The following is a 12,112-nucleotide window of genomic DNA, read 5'->3' on the forward strand; positions in this document are numbered from 1 at the left end:
CTGATCGATCTTAGGTTGTTGGCACTTGATCTAAACTACCTAAATAAATGATCTTTTTTTTAATCTCACAATAATGGAGTGGAGTGGAGTGGAGTGGAGTAGCTTGAAATCCTAATAAAACCGCCGAAAATCACAACTGGATTTGTTCCCACCCTTTAAACCACTGATTAAAGGGCCATTAGTACAAGGAAGTTCACCCTCAACAAACAAACAAACAAACAAACAGCTTCAGCTTGGAGTCTTGAAGTCTTGGAGATGGACTGCACATCCTCCATTTCTTCTTCTAAATAAATATAAAGTCCTCTCTCTCACTAATCAGAATCAGGAGCAGAAGCAGAGCAGAAGCACTCTCTTCCTCCCCCCTCTCCATTTTATTTATTTATTTTACCCTTCCCTCCTCTGATATTTATCCCATCCTCTCTATCTATCTATCCATCCATCTCTCTTCTTGATTCCTCTTCTTCTTCCTCTGGATCCTTGCATTTGCTCCTGCTCCCCCATCCAATCCAGGGGCAGGGAGATTCCCACTTTTTCTTGGCCGTTTTTCTTCTACTAACACCGTCGGCTGCCGCAAGATCTGCACAACTGAAGCCCACCGACGGCGACGGCGGCGGCGATGAGGCCGGAGACGCGCCTCGACTCGGCGGCGTTCCAGCTCACCCCCACCCGCACCAGGTAACCTTCCATGCCTCCCATACAATACGGATCTGCGCCGCCACCAAAGCTCTGCTCTTTTCCTTGTGCTACACCCAACTGCCCTTATACTTCTACCACTAGATCCAATCCAACCTTACTTATCGCTGGATTTGTGCTCTCATTACTGCTACTCCTATATCGCATTGCAATCTGCAACCCCCTTTCCTTTTTCCTTTTTGTGTGTTGGTGTGTTCTTCTGTCGGCGGCATCAGCGATTTTTATGTTTCTCCCCCACTTTTTTATTTTGTTATTTTATTTATTGCAGGTGTGATTTGATTGTGATAGCGAATGGGAGGAAGGAGAAGATCGCCTCCGGCCTGCTGAATCCCTTCGTCGCCCACCTCAAGGCCGCCCAGGACCAGATTGCCAAGGGAGGCTACACCATCCTGCTCGAACCGGATCCGGCGGCCGACGCGCCATGGTTCACCAGGGGCACCCTCGAGAGGTTCGTCTCGTCTTTATCTGTAGGTGTCTCGTGTTTGTCTGCCAGTTTCTGACGGCGGCGGTGTTAGTGGCTCATTTGCGTGGTTGCTTCTTTCTTGTTGGCATCAGGTTCGTCCGTTTCGTGAGCACGCCAGAGGTCCTGGAGCGGGTGACCACGATAGAGTCCGAGATACTGCAGCTCGAGGACGCCATCGCCGTCCAGAGCAACGAAAATCTAGGACTCAAATCTGTAAGTACACAATTGTAATCTGTAATGTACTACTCATACTTACTTGACACTGACTGCAGAGTGAGTGATGACTTGTTTCTATGCCTTTGTGTTAGGGAGAAGCCCATAATGGGAAGCCGGTGGACTCCTCCATGGAAGGTACAATAGATAGTTACATACTACCGATTTCATTTCATTTCTGAATGTTGCGTCGCGCACTCACAGTATCCACGAACAAATCTTCGGCAATGCCTATCCGTAACCGAAAAAATCCTCTGCCGTGCGTTGCATTGAGTTTGGACCACGGAAACTTTTTCTATGGCGACCGACCGCACCGCACCGCTGTTTTAGAATCTATCTATCAGTTATAGAATTTGGTGCGGTGTACCATCAGTCACAGCTGTTGAGTTAGCTAGCAAGTTAGGTGCATGATAGTGGACGCCTTAAAAGTATTATTAGGGTGGCTGTACTTGTACAGGGGAAATGACAATGTGTCATGTTTGATTGACGACCTATCTTTTATTCGCGTTTATTATGCATTGTGTTCTGCTTTTTTACCTAACTTATATTGGAAGCTGATTATTCTGTAAGATGGATCTAACCATCATTAAGTGCGCAAGTTTTCAGGACAATTCGCAACTACATAAAAAGATTCTGTGGGAATTATATATGTTCTTTTATGATAGATGAACTGGAACATGATTTCGCGTCCCTTTTTCCGTTGGTAAATTTACCTGGCATGTCCCTTTACAGGTGGCAAGACAGGGTACAATGCTGATGGTGATAAGGCACTTGTTCTGTACAAGGTAAGGTTGTATGGATAAATTACAACTGCATTTTTTTTCTGTAATAAGTGTGTCATGGTAAAAGGGTATCATAATTAACTCTGATGTTCTTGTATCAATGGCAGCCTGACACACATCCAGCATCCCAACTGCAGAATGACGACGGAGTACATGAGGAGCATTCAAAGTATTTATATGCATAAGCCCCCTTTTTCTCCATGATGTTTTCCTTGAAGACGTTTTATCTCACATTTCTGTCTTGTTTATATGAAAAAAATCTGCACCGTCATAATTCTTTTTTTCGTGGAGTAACATATGCTTTTATCTAATGAACGATTGCTCACACTCATTCTATTCTAAAATTCAGCTCTTTGTTTACTTTATCTCCACTTTTTCGGATGATGTCTTATTTTTTGGAATTTCTTTCTTGGAAGAAGTATTTATCCGCATCTTCGTAAGGTGTTAATCGAAATATATATTTTTACAATGTTTTGCAGAGTTCAGCTTCTCAGAGTGCTGGAGACTCGCAAGACTGTCTTACGTAAAGAGCAGGCTATGGCCTTTGCACGTGCTCTAGCTGCTGGGTTTGATATAGACAACCTGATATATTTGATCTCGTTCGCAGAGCGTTTTGGTGCTTCACGCTTGATGTAAGTACGGCCTTCTAATGAATAAAGTAGTATCATGCTTGATATATCGGATAATTGATAATGTGAGCCTGAGGCAGATAATTAATTTGCGCCGACTCCGTATGATAACTGCATAACTTATTGCATTCCATTCTGATGCTAATTCCGACGCCATTTCAGATTGTTGAATGTTATTGCAATGCACAATTAGCACATCATGCTAGATAATGCACACAGTTCCATTGCTGTACAACTGTACTTGGTCCATGTCTTACTTTACTACTGTACTTGAACCTTTTCTTGATCAACTGGAACACACCTCCATTGATTGATCTCCTTGCCATGTTTAACTGTTAGATCTAAGTAATTTCTGTGAGTGCATAAGCGCTAACTTCGTTGGTGTTCGCTATCAATTTATAGGAAGGCATGCACACAGTTCATTGATTTGTGGAGGCAAAAACATGAGACTGGACAGTGGATTGACGTTGAACCCGAAACAATGTCTACACGCTCTGAATTTCCTCCCTTCAATGCTTCTGGGATTATGTTTATGGGAGATAAGGAAACAATGTCTGTCTCTAATGGAGATACAAATGGCGAAGATGCTGCTAAAGCTGGTATGTTGGTGCCATGACATAACTTACTTTCCAAATGCTCACTTTGTTTAGCATTTTATATCTTTGCAGTTGATAAGCGGATTTTGTTATCTGCATGATTGTTCACTTTATTTCTTCCATACCGCCACATTTTATTTTAAGTTTTTGTTATCTAAACATTGTGATCCAGATTATTCCTAATATACAGCCGCCTTCTGTTTATTTTTACATGGCAAATTTTCTTCCAATTTGAAATGGCCCTTTTGCCTGGTAATTGTGCAGCCATATTGAATTTGTACCATTTCTTTTGTCAATCCGCATGCACAATTAATTTGTGTTTCTCCTTTGTTTTACTGTGAGAGGGAACTTGGATCTGAGGAATCGTTTTTCCGTTGCTTGACAGATCACAGGTCACATCACCACCCAGGAGCTCCCCATGAGTACCATCATGGCCCATATCAATCAGGATATCCACCATGGGCAATGCATCCACCTTACCCCATGCAAGGCATGCCACCATACTACCCTGGGGCAAACCCATATTACCCTCCTCCCTATCCCCCAACAGATGATCCCAGGTACAACCACTCGGAGAGGAGACCATCAAGGAAGCACTCAGCAGACAGCAAGGACTTCGACAACTCCGATGATGAAAGTGACGACCAAAGCGGTTCAGAGAGGGAGAGTTCTCATGGCCGCAAGTCCAGTAAAAAAGGCAAGCGCTCGGGCAAGAAGAATGTAATTGTCATACGCAATGTAAATGTAACATCAAAGAAGAAGCACAGGTCATCAGAGAGCGAGTCACACTCAGGCTCAGATATGTCATCAGAGGATAGTGATGATTCACACAGGAAATCCAGCAAGAGGAATCATAAGCGCTCGAGTTCGAAGAAAAAAGGGGGCAAGAAAACCATTGAGTCTGAAGATGAGTACACCAAGGATGGAATGTCTAATGGGCAGCAAGATGGAGATCAAGGAAACTGGAATGCGTTCCAGAACTTCTTGCTCAGAGATGAAGAGAAGACAAGAGATAATAATGACGCGGATATGTTCGCCAGTGAAAGAGAGCCACCACCACCACCTAGGAGGAGAGAGACCACAGGAAATATGGGCGATCCTATTCTTTTATCCGAGCGGGGTTCTGCTGATGTCGATGAGCGAAATGGAATGCCTTTCAACACAGCCAATGGGAGAATTAGGGCCAGGCAGATGATGTCTGGTGATGAACTTATGATGTCTGGGGAAGGTCGGAGCTTTGTGGATGGTGACATGAAGGAGATAGAAGCCGGAGGTGGGGGATACAGAAGAGGGGCAAATGATGACTTCATGGTTTATGGACATGAAAACTCAATGGACAGGGGGAGCTCCTTGGACCCCCTTGCTGAGGGGCATTACAAGAGACCCACTCTGGAGGAGAAGAAGAATGTACACGGTGTGGATGAGTCCATGATACCTGTTACCTCCAACTCACATGATAACCTTGGAGCTGACGGCCGTACTGCCATTGACATAGATGCTGAGCTTGGCACAAGTGTTCAGAAAACATCGGATGCCAAGGCTGGAGGTGAACTTTTCTATGAGCCAGATGAATTGATGCCAGAGCGTGGCTTTGAAGATGTTTCATTTGGATATGATCCATCAATGGACTATGATAGCCACATGCAGATTCATCCTGACGTCGGCGTTGAAGATGCAAATGCAGAGGATTTATCAGCTTGCGTCGACGATGAAGGAAAGATGCCAGCAAAAGTCAAGAAGCTTAGAGGTTCACAGGAGGGTTTGGATAAAAGAAGGAAGGATGCCTCAGCAAGGAGACTGTCAGCGCCCAAAGGCCCACTAACTGATGCGCAGAAACGTGCACAAAACCTACGCGCGTATAAAGCGGGCCTACAAAAGGAAAAGAAGGAGCTGGTATTGATGCATTACTTTCCATTTTACCCATTGAATGGTTTATTCGTTTCTTCTATCTGTGATTTATACCTCACGAGACTTAATTAACTCATCTTTTAGTATCCTCCTTTGGAGCTTGTCGCTTATCTTAAATGACTAAGTTGAATCTATATACAAACAGAGTGCTAGAGTATATCTTTTGGTACGGCAAAATATTAACCCCCTCTCCCTCCACCCTCCATGCACAGACCAAGGCTTAAATGCCTTTTAGACACATTGTTTCCTGCCCCTGTTATTGGTATAGCCAAAATGACTAATATTAACAAACTGATACCAACTTGTCAAGATGAGATACTTTTTGCTCGAGGTAGTATGAGCTCTTAGTTCGAATTTTCTGGTCTGGTGTTCTCCTATTTTTTGTTTTCCAAGAATCTTTTAACTGTTTGCTATAAGATAATTTTAATGTAAAAAAAAATGGCATGCCCTCGCTTGTTCTTTTGATAGGTTTCTTCTTAATATCAGTTACCGCAAAAGAATTGTAATTTTCTGCTGGATTGCTCAAACCTGTGTTTTTCTCGTATTTTCAGGAAGCAGAACAGATTAAACGGCTCGAAAGGCTTAAGCAAGAGAGGCAAAAGAGGATTGCTGCAAGAAGTGGCGCATCTAATCCAATATCAACACCGCCGCAAGCTAAAGCAAAACCTTCTCCAAAGGTTTCTCCCAGTACCCACAAGAGTTCCAAGTTCACTGACGCTGAACCAGGATCCTCTTCGCCTCTAAGAAAAATTATTCCTGCCAGAAGCAGTACCCCAGGGAGTGATCCTCACAAAACAGCCAAAGCAAGCAAACTCGGCGGTGACAGCTCAAGTGCAGTGAGCAAGTCAACCTCATCACTGGCTGAGATCAAAAAGGAGAAAAGTGGCAGAACTGAATCGTCGATTGAGCGATTGAAGAAGCTTGCTGAACCTAAAAGCAATGCTTCGACTGACCATCCTTCGAATCCCAAGTCAGCGAGCGCGGATCACCCGCGGAGAAGAAGCTTGCCGTTGCCGGAAGATGTGCAGACCAAGAAAATCTCCGCTATAATGCAGCTCGACGAGACCAAGTCGGCAGCCCTACCAGAGCTGAAAGTCAAATCCCCCCGAACCCCTGCCGCTGTCGTTGTGAAGAACAAGGCGGCGGCTAAAGTAGCAAAAGAGGCGCCACGTGTTGGACCTAAAGCACATGCTACTTCAGAAAGTAGAGATGGAAAGAAATCGTCCAACGGTAAAGTTTCCAGGGTAAGCAGCAGTGATGACAATGTGGTGGTTGAGAAGACCGTCGTGATGCTTGAAAACGAAGTGGTCTCTACGCCTCCTGTTGTTCTACCTCCTGGAAGAAGTGCGGAGAGCGAAACTCGCAGCGATGACCGAATGGACTATCCCAGTCTGGAGCAGGAGTATGTTGCCATCAGGGCTCCACCTTCTCCCGTTGATCTTCCTGAAGATGCAAATCCTACCATCCATGCATCTGACAGCCAGTTGAATTCCTACGAGGTATGTATGATTCAACACTAATACTTCCCCTGTTCATTTACCATATGCTGTGTTCTTTGGGGTATCTGTTTTGCTGTTTCTCTTCATTAAGTACTTTTTAGCTCAGATTATATGTGCGGAAAAATGCAATGCTATTCCCACGCTGTTAAATCAAACATTGCTTTTAGATTTGTTAATTCAGACGACATTGATAAGAGAATTACTGCTTGTTATGGCTAGGTGGATGTGCCTGAGTACAAGAAGGATGAGCTTGAGAAACCAGCCCCGTTGGCTCCGATGGAGGAGAAACCTTATGAGGCCCCTTTTGCCAGGGTAACATCATTGGAGGATGCTTCAAGCAAGACTCCTGCTTACAACCACCACTCGTTACCTGCGCAGGAACCCGAGACACTTGCGCGCGCAGCGAGCGTGAGGGCACGCGTGCCTGAGCCTGCTGCATATGCAGTCTCAGCCGAGGAGACACATGGAGAAAATGGCAAGCCTCGAAGCAAAGAACCGAAAGGCTTCAGGAAACTGCTGAAATTCGGCAAGAAGAGCCACACCTCAACGATGGATTCCGATGCATCGTCGGTCGACGAAGCCCCTGCAGGAGATGGTAATCAATAAATCTGAGATTATACACTATTGCAAGCGGTCGCTCATTGCTGTAACTAACCGCACTTCATGTTTCATCCAGGTTCGATGCTGAAAAACCTCATTTCGCAAGACGACTCCGCGGGCTCTTCATACAAAGGTTAGAACATCACCATGCATATAAGATTCATATATAAGAGAATTGCTCAGTGATGAAACTAGAATAAGTTAGTTTTGTCCCCGAACAGTAGTATAAATCTAGTTTGTTTGGGCGAAAATGAAATGAGATAAATGTACATGTCTACTTTAAAAATGCAGCTTCTCGGTCCTTCTCCCTGCTGGCGCCGTTCCGCAAGAACAAGGTGGTCGTGCTGTGAGGATTTTCTTGTACTATTTTTGTTGTTGTTGATGAGGCCGGCCAACAGCTTGATTGGGTATCGATTGAGATTATTAGTTTGTTGATTTCTTCTAGTAAATACATACGTACGTGCATACTATTTCGTATATATATACTTGCACTGTACGCTGGTCCTGTGTTGTTTGTAAGCAGTATGTGTGATCTGTCCTTTACATTGTATTACAATCTACACATCAACTCTTGCTCGCATATACTTGTGGATCGGATCGTATTGATCTGAAAAGCGGCGTATTAGTTCTGGTGTATATATGATCATATATATACGGTGAAGAATTACTTTCATGAATTTTTACGCCCTTTTTTCCAAGCTTTTTTGGATGGAGGGAGTAGTAGTTAAAAAAAACATTTTTGAACTCCGCAACAATCAAAAAAACATTATGGGGCGGAGGGAGTACTTGCGAATAGGAAGAGCAAATATTCCAAACAAAGAGGACGTCCTGACAACATGTTATTAAGATGCAAATAAATTTATCTCTTTGATTGAAACTATGGATGATTAACCTTTTTTGTAGCCACTTGGCAGGCCAAAATAATAAAACATGTTCACAGGTTAGCGTGCCTATGCAGAATGCTTTTGAGGAAATTCATACAGAATCCTTTCTCAGTGTGCTTGCTTGATCAAATAACTAAAAAGAAGCATATGCAACAGTAAAGAAAAGAAGCTATTACCCATGTAAAGATCAAGTGATTTTTGGTCCCGAGTCCAATCTAGTTTCAAGTTGTTTCATAGATCCAAAAAAAATATTGGCGGTATGCTCAGTAAAAAGTTGTAATGTTTCTGACAGACAAAAGACCAACTGAATAAGCATGGGTGCACAAAGATGAGTGAGAAGTGGCTTCTAAAGGGGTGGAATGTGTTGCTTCTGAAGCCAGCTGGACTCAAAATTGGAGCTTTCAAGCACTTTTAGGTTTCGTGATTCCTCAAGACAGTAAGTAGAGAGTATCCTAAACTGAGTAAACACTAGTATCCAGAATAGTTATTTGCTTAAGCTCAAGTTTGACATGTATGATATTGATACATGTAAGAAGCAGAACAATGCCAAAGCCACAACCTCAAATCAGGAACAAAAATACAACACCCAGCGGCCATATAAACATCTAAATTTATATACTGAGCATTCATGGCAGTTCTAGCAACAACATCAAAATCAAGGAGAGATAGCTAGGTCAGATTACACAAATAGGTTCCATATTCTGAGAAAAGAACAAGTGATAAAATGTCGGAACTCTTAAGAAAAAGTTGCAGAAGCTTGTAAAGCTATACTTTGAAGTTGAAGCTTTTAAGAAAAAAGAACATCCGGATAACTGTAAGGTAATGACTACTCATACTGATGTTCAGAATAACTAATCCACTCTCCAAGAAGATGATGGCAGATAATGATTATAATGATACCACTACAAGAATAGGAATTTGCATTTCATAATCTTGGCAACAAGTACTAGAACAACTGCTAGCTAATCCTTATGTAGGAGATGGAATCGAACATCCTGATATGCACTTGATATATGTGGATGAAATTTGTGGATTATTTAAGCTTGCAAATTTTCCCGGAGATGAAGCTAAGAAGAAGGTTTTCCCTTTATCTTTGAAGGGAAAAGCATTGGCATGGTATAGGCTATGCGATGATATTGGATCTTGGAACTGGAACCGTTTGAAATTAGAATTTCATCAGAAATTTTATCATATGCATCTAGTTCATCGTGGTCGGAATTATATATATATATATATTTTGGCCTCGTGAAGGAGAAAGTATCGCTCTAGCTTGGGAGAGGCTTAAGTCAATGTTATATTCATGCCCCAATCATGAGCTCTCGAGAGAAATTATTATCCAGAACTTTTATGCTCGACTTTCTCGTAATGATCAATCCATGCTCGATACTTCTTGTACTGGTTCTTTTATGAAGAAGACTATTGATTTCCGGTGGGATCTTTTAGAAAGAATAAACGCAACTCTGAAGATTGGGAACTCGATGAAGGTAAAGAGTCAGGTATTGAACCTAAGTTTGATTGTGTTAAATCTTTTATAAATATCGATGCCTTTCAAAAGTTTAGCACTAAATATGGACTTGACTCTGAGATAGTAGCTTCCTTTTGTGAATCTTTGGCTACTCATGTTGATCTCCCTAAGGAGAAGTGGTTTAAATATCACCCACCAATTAAAGAAGAAGTTAAAGAACCGATAAAAGCTAAAGAAGAAACTATCATTTACAATGTTGATCCAGTTGTCCCCACTGCTTATATTGAAAAACCACCTTTTCCTGTTAGGATGAAGGAACATGCTAAAGCTTCAACTGTGGTTAACAAAAGTTATGTTAGAACACCCAAACCTTCTGAACAAATCAAAGTTGAACCTAGTGTTGCTATGGTTAAAGATATCTTAGTTGATAATATTGATGGGCATGTTATTTACTTCTGTGGTGAAGCTTCTAGAATTGCCAAACTTGAGGGAAAAGATAAACATAGACCAGTTGTTGGCATGCTTGTTGTCTCAGTTAAGATAGGAGGTCACTATTATCATGGGTTATGTGACCTAGGTGTTAGTGTGAGTGCTATTCCTTTCTCTTTATATGAAGAAATTAAAGATGAAATAGCACCTGCTGAAATAGAAGACATAAATGTTACTATTGAACTTGCTAATAGAGATACTATATCATCAATCGGGATTCTCAGAGATGTTGAAGTCTTGTGTAGGAAGGTAAAATACCCTACTGATTTTCTTGTTCTTACCACCCCACAAGATGAATTTTGTCCCATTATATTTGGTAGACCTTTCTTGAACACCGTTAATGCTAAAATAGATTGTAAGAAACAAACTGTCGGTGTTAACTTTGGTGATGAATCTCATGAGTTTATTTTTTCCAAGTTTAGTAAACAACCTCATAAGAAAGATTTTCCTAGTAAGGATGAAATTATTGGTCTTGCTTCTATTGCTGTGCCTCCTACTGATCCTTTGGAACAATATTTGTTAGACCATGAAAATGATTTGCATATGCATGAAAGAAATGAAATAGATAGATTCTTTTTTGAACAACAACCTCTGCTTAAACACAATTTTCCTATTGAAACTCTAGGAGGTCTACCGTGTGCACATTGATCCAAATGATGCCAAATTACAAAAATCTCAAGCCAACGGAAGTCATTGGAAGAATTGTTGCTCATGAGATGTCACTCAAGGATAAGGAAGAGCTCCACAACAAGTCAAGTGGTGCTTACAAAGCCTCATGTGAAGCTCCCACATCATCAAGTGAGAAACAAACCTTCAATGAAGAATTGATCCTAATGGTTAAGAACTTCAACAAGTTCTACAAAAGTAGAAGCAAGGAAAGAAGTTCCAAGTCAAGGTCCTACAATGACAAAAGATCTTCGAGTCGTGAGCGTAATTGCTAAAATTGTGGAAGACCCAGACACTATTCCAATGAGTGTACGGCTCCCTACAAGAGAAGAGAAGAATCTCCAAAGAGAAGAAGTAGAAGAGAAGAATCACCACCAAGAGAGAGGAGGAGTAGAGATGATCGTTATGAACGAAGAACATCCCGGAGAAGCAAGGATTCGGAAAGGAAGGACAAATCATCAAAGAGCTACACAAAACGAAGACATCAAGATCATATTGGTGAATGGGTATCTGGCTCCGACACCGTCCATCACTCCGAGAGAAGCTATCACTCCGACTCTGAATATACTCAAGATGAAGGTGTTGACGGTCTAGCACTTGTGTCAACCAACTCCTACGACATATTTGACTCACCAAATGAAGGAATTGGAAGATGCTTCATGGCTAAAGGCCCAAAGGTATCACACCCCGAGTATGTTGATTTCAATAGTGATGAAGATGACTTGTTAGGTGATGATGATTTACTTGTTGACAACTCTAGTGATGAATACTATGATGAAACGTCAAATAATCATGCTAATCAAGATAAAATGAATGACAATGATAAGGAGAAGATTGAGCTCCTAACTAAAGAACTAAACACTCTTAAGTTAGCCCATGAAACTATCTTAGGAGATCATCGAGAACTTTTAAGGACTCATGAGAAGTTACGCTTTGAAAAGCTCAACCTTGAGCAAGAACATGAGTTTTTAAAGGCAATCAATGATGATCTTCGCAATAAAAGTTCTTCTTACATTGCCAAGCGTTTACTCTTATCTACTTACATGCCTCAAGTCAAGTCTAGTAACAAGAGCAAGAAAGATTCTTCTTCTAGTAGTAACAATAATCATGCTAAATCCAATGATGTTGCTTCTAGTAGTTCTCTTGATTCCACTAATGATTCTCTTAGCCAAGTTACACTTGAGCAAGAAAATAGCTTATTGAAGGGAATTATAGAGAAAGGTGT

At 41.7% G+C, this 12,112-nt stretch overlaps 1 protein-coding gene across 1 annotated transcript; it reads left to right on the forward strand.

The window, feature by feature from the left end:
* The first annotated feature begins 226 nt into the window (after nt 1-226).
* LOC123114502 (COP1-interacting protein 7) lies at nt 227-7,963 on the forward strand. The gene is made up of 13 exons (XM_044535994.1): nt 227-675; nt 962-1,141; nt 1,249-1,369; nt 1,465-1,507; nt 2,102-2,154; nt 2,259-2,320; nt 2,631-2,783; nt 3,183-3,379; nt 3,762-5,269; nt 5,836-6,783; nt 7,003-7,378; nt 7,460-7,516; nt 7,675-7,963. The coding sequence occupies exons 1-13, from the start codon at nt 617-619 to the stop codon at nt 7,731-7,733; spliced, it is 3,816 nt and encodes a 1,271-aa protein (XP_044391929.1). The 5' UTR covers nt 227-616; the 3' UTR covers nt 7,734-7,963.
* The last annotated feature ends 4,149 nt before the right edge of the window (nt 7,964-12,112 follow it).

Source organism: Triticum aestivum, chromosome 5B, assembly GCF_018294505.1.
Source record: "Triticum aestivum cultivar Chinese Spring chromosome 5B, IWGSC CS RefSeq v2.1, whole genome shotgun sequence".
NCBI classification, from domain to species: Eukaryota; Viridiplantae; Streptophyta; class Magnoliopsida; order Poales; family Poaceae; genus Triticum; species Triticum aestivum.